Below are 14,822 nucleotides of genomic sequence, written 5' to 3' on the forward strand. Positions count from 1 at the left end.
TCTGGCTCTAGCTCTGAGGCTTCCGCTGCTGAAAGCAGGTATCTGGTTTGTTTGCGTTCTATAATCGAAACAATGTATAACTCCAGCTCTGAGATCCCGGCCGGCTGAAAGCTGGTTTCTGGGGTTTTGTTTAGCTTCTATATTTGTTACAATGTTTCTTAGAGTTGCAGCTCAGAGGCTGGCAAGTCAGGCGGGGAAAGTTGGAGTCTGCAGTCACTGGAGCAAGCAAGCCTCATGTTCGCTTCCAGCTGCCTGGCTGCCGGCTGCCATCTTGGCTGACAGTTAATTTGCATAAGGATATGCTGATTAGCCAATGGGAAGGGTAGCGGTCATACACTCATTACCATGTTTCTCTTTTATTAGTGTAGATAGGGTTCCAGCCTGCTGTGATGGAACCTGTTTTCTCTCTTATCTCTCTAAGGATATAAAGTATGGTTCTCTTGAACTTTTTCTTTGTTTAGTTATTTTCCCTTTTTGTTTTCTGCCCTGCTTCTCTCTGGCCATCTATTGGGTCCTCGCTTGCCTCACCTTTTCTGGAGGAACGAGGGTACCCTTCCTGGGCTCTACAGCACACAGGAGCTTGTGTCTTGTTGGCATCTATGGAAACGCTTTCATTTCAGCATTTCATGACCTTCAGCTTTTAGATTAGTCATAACTCCTCTGCCTGCATGTCATCTTCTAAAACTTTATTATTCTCTCAGTCTCTTGTAATCATCTCTCCTCTTCCCTTCTCTATATTTTTGTAAATATATATATATATATATATATATATATGTATATGTATTTGTTTCTTTATTTTAGAGGAATTTGAAGAGGGGAATGCATGAGTTCCATCTGACTTCATTTAACTAGAAATCCTCTTCATGGATTAGTTAATTAAATCAATTGAAATTAGCCAGTACCATAATAGCATTAAAACTATCACTATTTATAATTGTGTAGACTCCTTGAGGTTTCACAATATTTTTTTTTTACATCTTTTGTTGTACTTCCTGCTTTTATAGGGAATGTTGATATTCAGGGTTAGGTATTGTTCCTGCTTTCCTTTCTTGCCAGCATTTCAAGCTTCCAAATAGATCTCTACTTATTTCAGTAACTACCGGAGGCAGTTACTCTGATATTGTAATATGAGCACTGTCTTTGTGGTGTGTTCTTTGAAAATGCCCTCAGAGCTTACTGTATGGTTCTTCTGTCAGTGGATATTTTTGCAGATTTGTTTTATTTTTCTTTTTAAACCAAGATTTGTAGGTTAGCACCTTTGCCATTTCAGTTTGTCTTATTTTTCTATTAAATGTGCACAGGCTACGCACAAACGGGCTAGAGTGTGAAACAAGAGGAGAGACAGGGAGCGCCGGGGAGGATTGAGTACATATTTGCATGCGATTGCTCAAAGCAAGCCATGCGTGCTTGGCTCACCAACACCACTGTCGGTAAGGCACACATCACATAGGATATATACTAGTACACAGTTCTGGTGTCTTGTAGGGTTTCCTGTCAGCCATAGAGTGTTACTATTCCATGGAAAGTAGTATTACCCTTTCTATAAGAGACATACAACAGCAGCACATCAGATGTCTAGACAACAGATAATGAGGGAGAAAAACCAATCTTCCTTATAGGTATCGACTGCCTAGTTAATCATTAACAAAAATTACTACCCAACATGTCTGGTATAAGGAAGCCGACACTCTATAAATATAATACCTTTACAAGGATTTCATGATTACTGTGATAAGCAGAAGAGGGAATTTAGCAATAAAGTAATATATAGGTGACAACATGTAAAAGACACTTTATCGATGTAACAACCAGTAACAATAGTACTAATAAAACAACCTATGTTTTATTGTCTCACCATAAAAATACTGATTTGGAAATCTATTTAGACAATTTGTCGAACATCGATCAGTGACAGCCCACCTGGCACTAATATTCTATCTTGGGTTCTTAATTGCATTTTCTTTGTGACATGTTTCCTGCTGCACAATCCATTGCTTCCAATTTTGTAGGAAGGGTATTCTGTCTCGCTGTTGTGGGACAGACGGAAGCCCCAGAGGCTCCAACCTGTGACCTGCTTCACCCCCCCCACTCTTTCTGGGGACACACTCAGGTGTAGCCATTATTTTAATGGTGCTGATCCTCACAACACTACCCCCTCTTTCAGTCATGCTGGGGTCATTGTATCTACTCCTGAGCCCTGCATTTAAAGAAAAGCATGAACACATGTGAATGCGTCTGGAGGGAGGTGATTAAATTGACTGAGTTTTCTAAGCCAGGTCCCAGAAGAAATGGCTGAAGGAGTTTTGTATATTTATGTTTCCTGGAGTAAAAAACAAAAAAGGATTAAGGACCACTGTCTTCAATAATTGGAAAACCTGTTATGTAAATGAGAGAACAGATTTGTTATGAATTGTTCCAGAAGGCTCTTCTAGAACCAACCTGTGCAGGTTATGAAGAGATATACTCAGACAGTCTCTGAAGAAGAAAAGACTTGAAACCTTGCTCATTTGCCTACAGTGCCTGGCACAGGGCCTGGGTCACATTCTGGCTTAATGGATGTTTATTGATTGGATTGACTTGGCTTGAATTGAAAGAATAAACCTCTCACAGTAAAAATAGACTGTGGTTTGAAGTAAAACTGGCCGATCTGTCAACAAATACTTATTGATGAACTACCTACTGTCCTACAGCTGGTCATCTGGAATATAAAGATATTGACATTTTAATAGTGTAGAGCCCTTCTGTGGGCCAAGCATTCTTCTAAATATTGTTTATGTAGTAACGAATCTCCCAGCACCCTCACATGATAGGTATTTTTTTATCCCCAGTTTGGATGCGAGGAGACTGAGGCACGCACAGGTGACATAATAAGCCGTGTCACAAAACCAGTTAGTTGTCAAGCTGTGATTTGAAGCCATGCCCTTGGGCTCCAGGGTCTTTATGCTTAAGCAAAGTATAGAACATATTAGCATAGTAGGCATGTCAATGGTATAGAATTTGGGTAAAGTACCTACATCCTTAGTGTCACTACCATAAGCTGCCTCCAGTAATGAAAGACAAGAGGATGTGCATACACAAAGGACGGACAGATTGTTGAACTGGAGTATGATCCGGTCCCATCTCTGCTCTGAGGATTGGCCGCCCCATGGCTGTCCTTTCTCTCCCTGATGCCTCTGGTCTTCCTTTCAGTCCGGTCTTCAAGCCTCGTGACCCTCCCCAAATGCAAACCTGACCACGCCACTCCCTTCCGACCTGCCTGTGGTTTCCCAGTGTGCACCAGACAGGTAGAGTCAGATCAGGCTGATGCCAGGGCGCTCTGTGGTCTGCCACCACCGGCCCTCTCACCTCATTGCTCACTGAGCTCTGCTTCAGACCCTGTGGTTCTGCGAGCCGGTCCTGTGGATGGTCCACTGGGGAAGATGGCAGTATTACTGTGGGAACTGAATTAAACAATCAATATGAAACGCTTACACAGCGCCCAGAATGTAATAACTGCTCAGTAAACGTTATGATTACTTCATTTATTTCTGATTATCCTGCCAAAATTGCTGCACCCCAAATATATCACATTCCTTAGCTCTCTTACTATCCTTATAATTGCTTTGTAATAGATTGAAAAATAAAGGAAACTTATTGGCTTTTCGAAATTACAAATTCAGAGGCAGAGGCGTGCAGAAGGATCCAGGGGGAGCCTTTCCTCTTGCTTCTCGGATTCCTCCGCTGTGTCCCCTTCTTGCTGCCTTGGGTTTTAGGCGGGCCTTTCTAGGGCAGCCCGCAGCTTCCAGCAGCAGAGTGAACTGTGTGCTTTCTCATTCACAGTCCCTGGGAGAGAAAATATCCTTCCCAGGACCAAAGCTCCGGGTTTTGTTCTGATTCGATCACCTTTGAAGCAGTCCCTGTCGCCAGAGGAGCCTGGGCCACCTGGTGTGGTGGGTGGATGGTGATCCCCGGTTAGACATGTCCGAGTCTCACTCCTGGGACCTGTGGGCCTCGCTGGACAAAGGGTCCCTGCTGATGCAATCAAGTTGAGGATCTAGAGATAAACTCGTCCTGGATTATAGGAGTGGCCCTACGTCCAGTGACAAGTGTCCTTATGAACACGCAGAGCAGAGGGCTCTGTGAGGCTGGGAACAGATCAGGGGCCTTCACTGGGGCTGGAGGTGGGACAGGCTGTTGAGAACTGTGTGGCTTCCTCAGAGAGGAGTAGCACAGATATCAGGGAGGCAGACGGCGCAGCCTCCACCTGCATAGCCTTTCATCCCACTTCCTGCTTGTAACCTAGAGATTTCAGTTCATCCCAATCATGGGCTGGCAGCCGCCCATTAGGCAGCACTTCCGAGGTTACAGTGTTAATTACTACAACAACGAAAACTCGGTTATTCCATTATACTTGTTAGACCCCTTGCTTCATACGACATAATCTCTGCTGATAACTTCTTCGAGTCATCTTAGACGTGAGGATGCAACTTACCATTTTCTTGTATCGCCATGGCTTGTCCCAGGACTCCAAAAAGGACTCCCTCTGTCTTCCTAGGGCCCTTGAATAAAACAGAATTCATGTTGGATACCGACATGTTACTCAGTGTGGTCCTGGTGACTCCCGACTGGTGGCTAATGCATGTTACAGATTCTTGTAATTGCTTCAACAGGAGTAAACTCAACGGTATTGTATCATCCACATGCAACACATTGGAATCTTTTAACAATTTAAAATTGTAGAATGTGCAGCAGGTAACAGTGAGGGGTGAGATGAGCAATCCATTGAACAATAATCTCTATGGGTGTTTCTTTTCCTTTCTCTAATACAAACAAGTGTTTGCAGAGGGCCTTTGCTTTTAGTCTTATGCGGTCTTCAAAGATCTATTTTTGTTCTTCTTTAATGACTCCACCTTGAACACTGAGAGTTTAAAACTTTTTCTAAAACAAAGATTATAAGGGCAAAGCCGTGTCTTGTTAAAATTTTTAAATTATAATTAACTTTTCATTATAACAGCTGAAAGGAGAAGGTACCTGTTCAATAAATTATACAGGAAATCAGAGCAACAGTATGTGTAAGGAAACACCTATAAATTAGTGTCTGGCAAAGGAATGTGGCTTTCTCTTCTGTTCGGTAAACTACGTCTACTGTTGAGCTGTTACAGGAATAGAACATGGGACACTCACTGTACGTGAGAAACCATGTGGAAAATATTTGAAAAGATCAGCATTATTCTTCCCTGTTCATAGCAATATGACAAACTCTCTTTTCTTAAATGTTCCTTTGTAATAGTATTGTACGATATTAGTTTTCTTTGCTGCCACAGCAAATCATAGCAAATGCAGTGGCTTTAACAGCTCAAATGTATTCTCTTACACTTCTATGAGTCAGAAGTCTGACACAGGCTAAAATCAAGGTATCCACAGATCCTCATTCTTTCTTTCTTTTTTAAAATATATTTTTGATTTCAGAGAGGAAGGGAGAGGGAGCTAGAAACATCAATGATGAGAGAGAACCATGGATCGGCTGCCTCCCATACGCCTCCTACTGGGGATCGAGCCAGCAACCTGGGCTGGGCCCTGACCAGGAATTGAACCATGACCTCCTGGTTCATAGGTCAAAGCTCAACCACTGAGCCACGCCGGCTGGGCAGCAGGTCCTCATTCTTTCTCGTGGGCTCCAGGTAGGCTCTGTCTTGTCTTTTCGAGCTGCTGGAGGCACCTGCAGTCCTTGGCTGCTGGTTCCCTTTCTCTGTCTCCATCAGCTCCAGAGCCAACAAGAGCAAATCCTTCTCAGGTCACGTCCCTCTGACCCCTGTGGCGTGCCTCTGCCCCTTTTCAGGACCCTCGTAGTTCATTGGGGTCACCCAGGTAATTCAGAATAATCTCCCATGTCAGCTGATTAGCGAAACCGTCATTCCATCTGCAGCTCTAATTCCCCGTTGCCATGGGCAGGAACATAGTCACAGGCCCCAATGGTTAAGAGACTATTGTCAAGTTTCTGGTCTTAATAAAGTGTCGTTGATTATGTAAAAGGTTGGCACTGGAGGAAGCTGGGCTAAGGGTACACAGGGACGCTGTGCTATTTTTTCAACTCTTCTTAGGTGAGTCTAAAATAATTTCAAAATAAAAATTTATACATTTAAAAAACGTTTAAAAAACATTTGCATTTTTTGAGGATTAGGTGAAAATATGTAGACATTGCTTATCAAATTTTAGGAATTGTTCTATAATAAAATAGTTCAAAATAGGGTTATTTAACTTCTAAAAATAATAAAAACAATAATGTAATAAATAGTAAATAAAGGTCATATTCCTTAGTCAATTAAAAGTAATTCAGTCAAGATTTATTGTCTTATGGTTATTACACATTTTATAATAACTAAGTAAGATCTAGGTTTTTTCCTTTTAAATAAAACACTGCCCATAATTGACTAAATATCATTAGACTAAATATCATTAAATATCCCAATTTAATTTCGTTATGATTGATAGAAACTACACATTTTTAAAATATTTATGTGCCCACAACACCTACCAAATAAAAATCCAACTACTTAATAGAGTTGGATCATAGCTATCCAGATGGAATAGATACCTTATAATGTACACAAAAACAAATTCCAGGTAGATTTCAGCGCTAAATATGGAAAGCATAACTTTAACGTTTTGGAAGGAAGAATAATTTTATTATTTGAAGGAGAGAATGTTATCTTAGAAAATTCATAGAGAACACAAGCTGAGCGCGACACCACCCATCCCTGCTCTGTAGGACGGAGGTCAGGGCCTGTGCTGCCTAAAGGGCCCCTGATCATCGGCTTTGAGTTGGTTTTGCTCAGTGGGAGTCACTGACAGGAAATCTAAGGACAGAGGAAATTGAGGATGGGATGGTGATTCTCTGGTTCGTTGACATCCGGCTACAGCAGGTGTCAGTGTCCCTGGGCAATGGCTACAGCTCCTATCAGCCATGCTTCTCCTTCCAGCCCCTTCTCACGCTCCAGGCTTAGCTTCCTACTTCCTGCCTTCACTTCTAGGAGTGGTTGCTGTCACTTACGCTTGGGGACTGCTCTGTCCCTTGTTGGTTTCCCCAAATCCTGGTCACGTCTTTGCAAATTGTCCCAAACAATTTCATGAGTTTGAGTCTATCACATGTTTTTGTCCAAGACTCTAGCTGGTAAATCAAGGTCCATCCGTGTTCTCCCAGATGGCAAGATTTCCTTCTTTCTCATGGCTGAATCATATTCTCTTCTCTCTAAATAGATTGATAGATAGGTACGTAGATAGAGAGAGAGACAAACCACAACTTCTTTATCCATTTATCTGTCAATAATATCTGACACTTAGGTTGTTTCCCTGCCTTGGCTACTATAAATAACGCTACTATGAACACGGGGTCCAGATCTCTTCAACAGAGTGTTTTTGTTTCTTTCAGATAAATTCCCAGAAGTGGAATTGCTGGATGATGTGGTAGTTGTATTTTTAATTCTTTGAGGACCCTTCATCCTGTTTTCATAGCGGCTGCACCAACTTACCTTCCCACAAACAGCGTACAAGTGTTCCCTTTTCTCCACATCCTCTCCAGCATTGGTTATTTCCTGACTTTCTGGTAATAGCCATTTTGACAGGCATGAGGTAATAGCTCATTGTGGTTTTGATTTGCATTTCCTTGAGGATTGGTGATGTTGCCCATCTCAAAAATAATAATTGTTAAAGTGTTGGGAAACATAACAAAGTAGAACAGTTGTTTTTATATTTCTTCCTGTAACTGTTGGGGATAAATCAATAGGATATGCAAGTAACAACAAATACGTATTTTTTTTAATGAAGTCATGCAGACCCTTTTTTTCAGTATTTTAATAGTTCATAGTTCTCAATTTGGAGGTTGGGACTAAGGATTTTCAAGTACACCTAGAATATTGATTGCCTTATTAATTATCAGAGCTCTAAATTCAGTTCAGCACAGGACACTGAACACCTCTTGGATTCAAGGGATTGTACTTATGAGCAGGGAGAGGAAGGAGCTGTACAAAACACAGGAAGCCTAAATGTACATCTAATGCTTGAACATAAAGTAGCATTATTCTGAGTCATCCCATCTCCGATCGTCTGCACTTTCCCGCAGGCTGGGAGGTGGATGTACACTCCCCCATAGGTGTGTTTTCCCCTCACAGGTGACCTTCAGCTTTGCCTAAAGCAATACTGCTGCTCTTGCTGCCTCACCTTTGTTTAATGAGAGCCATTGCCTTCCTAATGCCAAGGTCGGGTTAATGGTCTGAGAGGGGAGAAAATCTAAGGGATCCCTCCGTTTCACACCAGACTGCCTTCCTGCCTTGTGCTTTTCATCCCTCATCCTCCTCCCATCTGCCGTGATAACAATTGGGGGGTTTCTGCCTTCTTGCCCAGGAGGCTATGTCGGGGTGGCAACATCTCCTGCAGGAAGGGCAAGTTCTTCCTTCTTTTCCAGCATCCTAGGTAACACTGTCCCTCTGCAACGCACCCCCCGCCCCCCCAGGACTGCTTTCAGCTTTCACACCCACCCTTCCCCCAGGTCTGTGCTCTGTGCTGATTTACATGTTTTCTTTTACTCTCCCTCTTCTGGGGTAAGTGTTAATTATGTAGACAGATTGTAAAAGGCTCTTTCTTCTTGTAAACAGCTATTTTTTCCTTAGTAGTGGGTTTTGTTTAACTGGCTTCCTCCTGCCTGAGTCTTCCTGCGCCCAGGGATTAGCTGGTCATTGTTTAACTTTAGCATCAAGAGGAGAGGGGCCCGCTCCATCCACAGTTCCCCTTGAGCGAACCAGTCTTGGAAGCTCAAATCGCACCTGTCCCTCAGGAACTGCCTCTCGCCCCATGAGCTCGGAAAGCCCGTCATGTGTTAGTTTAGAGTCACTCTAAGAGCAAAATATCGCCTATCAAACCAACTGTATTTTTTTCTTCTACCTATTTACAAACTTCCTCTACTGCCCGTATCAAGAAATGCTTGCAGCTGTCGAAAGCACTTGTGGAAATGTGAGCCATGGCCCCTTGCTCGGGGAACTCGGAGTGGATTCCAGAAAGCTCCTGGGGTGATGGCGACAGCCACTGCTCCTGGGCCCTCCCGTGTAATCCTTAAAATATCACGGAAATGTACTTGCGATGTGACTTCCTTTGTTGGTGAATTTGGTTTTTTCTAATCAGGAGGTGGCTCTCGGACATTCCCTTCCCCTTCTGACCTCAGACGTTACCTTTGGGGGCCAGCGTTGGTGTGAAACTTGGTTTTGTCACGAATAGCTATTACCCTGCCACCAGCCTAGCCGTTCCCCACAGGAGTTTTTGGCTTTGCCTGACACCTCCCCGGTGCCTCTTTCGAAGCCTAAGTCAGTGTTCCCCCGGGAGCTTTGGAGGGTGGTTGAAGGGGTGGGGGGAGAAAGAGAGAGAATGTTACACCCAGCAGCGTGCGTCCTGTTGTGTCTTCCCACTGAGGGAACACAGGCGTCTCATCTGAGAGGGGGTGTGGCCTTGCCAAGCAGCAGCACCCTGGGCCTCAGCAGGCATTAGAGACAAGGCCATGACCTTGGCCTCATTAAGCAGGAGAACTGGTGAGCTCGTATTTGCTTGGCAGTTGATGGGGCTTCTTAACTCAGGTTTCAGTGAAGGTTCCTAAACAAGCTGATCTCTTATGCAAGATGGTGTGTGTGTTTGTTGTTTCTAAGGAGATGTTTACATTTTCATTAGATTCTCAAAAGTAGGTACAACTTCTTTTTTAAAGTTAAGATTACACTCAATGAAATTGTTCTAAAATAAAGTCATTTCAGTATTTCTTTAAGTAAAGCAAGCCTTTATTCCTGAGACAGATGTCTGTAACCTGAGGTAGATTCTGTGCTCTCATGTTATTATGGGAGACATCCCTGAACTCTGACCTTTTATTTCTTTAAATATGTTTTTATTGATTTTAGAGAGAGGAAGGGAGAAGGAGAGAGAGATAGAAACATCAATGAGGAGAGAGAATCATTGATCAGCTGCCTCCTGCACACCCCACACTGGGGATCGAGCCCACAACCAGGACATGTGCCCTGACCGGGGATAGAACCGTGACCTCCTGGTTCATAGGTCGACACTCAACCACTGAACCACACTGGCCAGGCTGACCTTTTAATATTTATCACTTTATGCCCTTAAGTGATATTAAATGTACCCTGTACGCCTTAGAAATCTATTACTTTTGCATGAGAGGGAAACGACCATTGACTATCCATTTCTGAACTTCATATATCCATAAGACGTGAAGGGTTTTCCCTTTATTCCGTGGCCTGTCTTTGGAAACGCAATTCATTCATAATCGATGTAGGTGTCAGGCGGCCCGAACCCTGCGTTCCTCTCCCAGTAGAAGAGGCCTACGTCTGGCCACGCTGCCCCACTAAGCGCCGTGTGCTCCTCATTAGCTGGGGGCAGTCCAGTCCCGGGTAAGGCAGCGGCAGACAATGGAGCAGGGCCCACTGGAGCCATCTGCCAGCTCCTCCTGTCTCCAGCGCATAGACATCTCCTAAGTCTTCAGCATTGACACCGGCACAGTTATAGCATATTTGGCAAGAAGTGTCGCCACCGGAGTAAAATGTGGATGCTTCAACATTCCAGGTTACTTCAGGAACGAGCGCTCAGGAGAAGAAGACGGACTGCGGCTCAGTGCAAGCACCATGCGGGGCGCAGCGAGGAGGAGGAGCGCCGCCATCTGAGGGCCATGCGTCCCCAGGGGGTCTTCCTCTCGGTGCTGATGTTCGGGGTGGCAGGGCTGCTCCTCTTCATGTACCTGCAGGTCGGGATCGAAGAGCAGCACGCAGGTAAGGCGGGTGCTGGCCCGTGGGAATCAGTGCCATGGCCCCCTCCATGGGCTGCGATGGAGACAGGCATGGGAAAGCCATCACGGGGCTGAGAACAGCAGACATGAGAGAGCTGAGTCCCCTCGCTCAGGAAAGAAAGGGGGTGCACAGGTCTGCGGCCTTTGCTTGGTGGCTGGGGACACTGGACTTTTTGTTACCCAGGTGGGAGCCACAGCGGCCCGGCAGCCCGGCCAGGACGGCACACAGGGAACTTGTCTGCACAGATGGGTCGCTTTTATCCCACCTGTGTGTGTCTGCTGAGCTTTGGGCACAAGCCAAACAGGAGCTGAATTGCAGCAAACTCTCTCTCTCTGTCTCTCTCTCTCTCTCTCTCTCTCTCTCAGTTTCCTCTAATTTTTGTGTTGATACTCAACATTGATGTAGAAATTCTTTAATCCCTCTACTTTAAAGCAGGGTTTGGCAAACCTTTTTTGCAAATGAATGCTTAGAAAATATTTTAAGCTTTATAAGCCACACCGTCTGTATCATAACCACTTAACTCTGCCAGCGTATCAGGAAAGCAGCCCTAGCTTATATGTACACAAATGGACCAGGTTGTTGTGTTCTGATAAAACTTACTTACAAAAGTAGGTGATGGACCGGATTTGGTCCAAAAGCAGTAGTTGGCTGGTTCCCGCTATACTTATATTTTCATCATTTAGTTTGTAATTACTGCACTTTGGAGCACCCAGTTGCTTTAGAGTGGATACGTTAATAATGATAATAGGAAATGGAGTGTGCTTATAATGATGAAAGGAAATGTTTTAGAGCATGATAGATATATACATATACACAGGTGTTGTGAAATTCAGTTGTTTTTCCATTAGCATAAATAGATGATGGCTTATGATCGTTAAGGGAAATACAGTAAAAACAGAAGAACAATTTCTTGTTTCCAATTGTAAAAATTATTCTGGATTTAATGCCATTAAGAATCTACTCTGAAAGATAATTCAATATTGAATCACTCATATAATCATTTTAAAAGTGGTTTCTATTTTTAAATGTCGTTCCTTGGTTAATTCTCAGGATTTATTTAATTTATATAGTAACCCTTGGGGAAAGAGGTTGCATATGACTTCCTAGAGAATATGTAACGTGTTGCCAAAAGTGATTCTTAATTCCCATTACAATTTACATAAACTATAATATCATCTGTTTCCTATACTACTACAATAATTGATCATGATAACTTATAGTATGTAATGAAACCATCTGTGATGAAGTATATAGGCTAATTCCTTCTGTAGTACAACTTCTAGCATAGATCTCACATAGTCAGCCTTCAGTGGGTGTCTGTTGAATGAGTAAATAAAAGAATGAATGACTAGATTTAACACTTCCGGCAACACGTAGACTAGAATGCGCAGAGGAGAAAAAACTTAAGAGATCTCATTATTGGGAGGTTGGCTAATGTCATAGTCTCATGACACATTTCACCAGAAAAGTATCACAACAGGTCTCCCATCTGCAAAAGATAATATATTCCTATAGACAGACTAATGGAGAAGTGCTATGATTTAGTCACGTCAGTGAGAAACGACGTGGTATCTGAAGAAACAGTCAAGCCATACTCTGCATATAATGCCGTTTACAAAATGAGTTTGTTCACAAGCATCAGTAGCTACCATTTATTGAAAGCTTAATAAGTGCTGAATACTTACATACATTTTCTCTAACCCTAACGATATGTGAATGGGTTTGATATTCTACATGTATAGCCGAGGAAACGGAGGTTCAGGCAGAACTTACCCAGGGCCTCACATGTGTAGGGAGATCTGCACCTGGCTTGGTTTGTGCTGTTTCGGAGCCCATGACTCTACCCCCCACCGGGCTTCTGGGAGGGGAAAAGGTGAATCATGTTACCCCTAGACCAGCAGGCGCCAACCGGTGGTCCGTGAGGTCCAAAAGGTTGGCGACCGCTGCCCTAGACTACAAATACAAGCAACTGAGACCCAGAAACTTCAAGTGATTTGCTCAAAGCCAAGAGTTTTCAAAGTGTGACCCACGCTCTGATTTTACTCCTTCTTAGGAGCCTTGAAAGAGCCTCACCAAGAAAGTAGATGAGATAAACATATAACAGATGCCCAAGTATTTTTTTTAAATATATTTTATTGATTTCAGAGAGGAAGGGAGAGGGAGAGGGAGAGAGAAACATCAATGATGAGAGAGAATCATTGATAGGCTGCCTCTTGCACGCCCCCCACTGGGGATCAGGCCCACAACCCAGGCATGTGCCCTGACCAGGAATCGAACCGTGACCTCCTGGTTCATAGGTTGATGCTCAACCACTGAGCCACACTGGCCAGGCTAAATGCCCAAGTATGAGTGCAGATGGTTTTAAATCGCTGACTTGGTACCCTCACATCATTCACAAGTTCACAGATTTGTAACCTCTTCGGAAAGTTGGATTCTTAATTGAGTTCATCATTTTTCCAAGTTGGGAAATTATTTTCCCTGGTCAAGATGGGCTGGTAAAACATTTGCCATTTATTCTCTTCATCTTTATTCGTAATTTGCTAGAAGTACTTTCTCTGATTCTCGATGTCTGTTAAATGAATTACCTGCTATTTCACAGTCTACTCATGACGGTGAGTATAAACTTTAGGACAGGATTCCTTTAGATGATTGTTTTACTGAAGAAACATTTTATTTTTCTCCAAGAAGACTTCCAGGTAGAGTTCTGCCCTCAACCAGGCTAGCACCTGGGTGGTGATTCTGTTGTTTTCCAGGTAGATAGGTGCACGTGTGTTTTACATGTTTTTCAAATAACATTGGGAGCATCAAACATCGCTAAAGGCAGTCTCTCTTTTCAATCAGAAGATATTCGATTGGGGGCTTTGATGTGAAGTTAAAAATTAGAAAATCTATCCTTCGGTCACTTTATAAATGTCACTTAAAGAATGGAAGATGGCTTGGTTTTGGGTCCTGAGACCTTATGTGAGTTGCACAGATTAAAAAATCTGAAATGGATTTGATTTCTTATCCATATCAGTTGAATATGAGAACTCGTAAGTTCTTTTCATATGTTTTATTTGAGGCCTTTAAAATCTAATAAGATATGGATTATTTTCTATACTGTCCTAGTTTTTCTGGGTTCTTCTGTTAAAATAAAATGCTTCAGAATTACAAAAAAACTTAAATATGCTCTGATATGCTAATACAAAAATATTATGAATACACAAGACTTTTGGAGGTGAAGAGGAAAAATGTACGACAGAGAAATTAAATTCTATCCAATTATACAGCAGAGAGTTCCATAATAACAGCCATTTTTCAGTACCGTCATCAATTAATCTATGCATTTCTTCGTGCTAATTTTCAGTATGTGATGTATTATTATGAATTTCATTTTGTACCATTTTTTCTAGTTGTTAAGCGTACAAGTGTTATATTCAGAGGAATCTTGAAAATCTCACCTCCGCTTTCCGCTGTGTGACCCTAGACAAGTTGGCGTCTCTGAGCCTCAGTCTCCTCCTCTGTGAAATGGGAACAGTCAGCTTGCACACAGGGTGCAGTGAGGATCAAGGAGACAGAGCCCACAAAGCTCGCCACAGTGTCAGGCGCACAGCAGCCCAGGGCCTGTGAGCTGCGCTGGCCGTCCTGGCGGGGCGCGGAGCAGCATGGCCTTTTCCTGAGTTTTTCAGCTAAAATCTCAGGAAAACGCCGGCCGGCGGGGCCCAGTGACTGAGTGTCCACCTAGGAACCAAGAGGTCTCCGTTCGATTCCCGGTCAGGGCACATGCCTGGGTTGTGGGCTCCATCCCCAATGGGGGGGCATGCAGGAGGCAGCCGATCAATGATTCTCTCTCATCATTGATGTTTCTCTCTCTCTTCTCCTCTTCCTTCCTCTCTGAAACCAATGAAAATATATATTTAAACAATTTTCAGAAAACAATCCCAAGCCTGGGCCTTAGCTGATTAAGAAAAACATAAAAGGCTCCGGCCCGGCCCCAGCTGTGAGTTGGGAGGATCTAACCGGCCATTGTCC

At 43.3% G+C, this 14,822-nt stretch overlaps 1 protein-coding gene across 2 annotated transcripts in view; it reads left to right on the forward strand.

The window, feature by feature from the left end:
- Positions 1–14,822, forward strand: part of CHST9 (carbohydrate sulfotransferase 9) — a 168,321-nt gene that overhangs the window by 22,331 nt on the left and 131,168 nt on the right. For both annotated transcript variants that reach the window (XM_070421241.1, XM_070421242.1), the window contains exon 2: positions 10,591–10,793. In XM_070421241.1, the coding sequence (XP_070277342.1) occupies positions 10,694–10,793 (100 nt within the window). In that variant the 5' untranslated portion in view covers positions 10,591–10,693. The remainder of the gene's footprint in view (positions 1–10,590; positions 10,794–14,822) is intronic.

The sequence above is a fragment of the Myotis yumanensis genome, unplaced genomic scaffold, assembly GCF_028538775.1.
Source record: "Myotis yumanensis isolate MYYU_CA2020_CCGP unplaced genomic scaffold, mMyoYum1.0.hap1 SCAF_7, whole genome shotgun sequence".
Lineage (NCBI taxonomy): Eukaryota > Metazoa > Chordata > Mammalia > Chiroptera > Vespertilionidae > Myotis > Myotis yumanensis.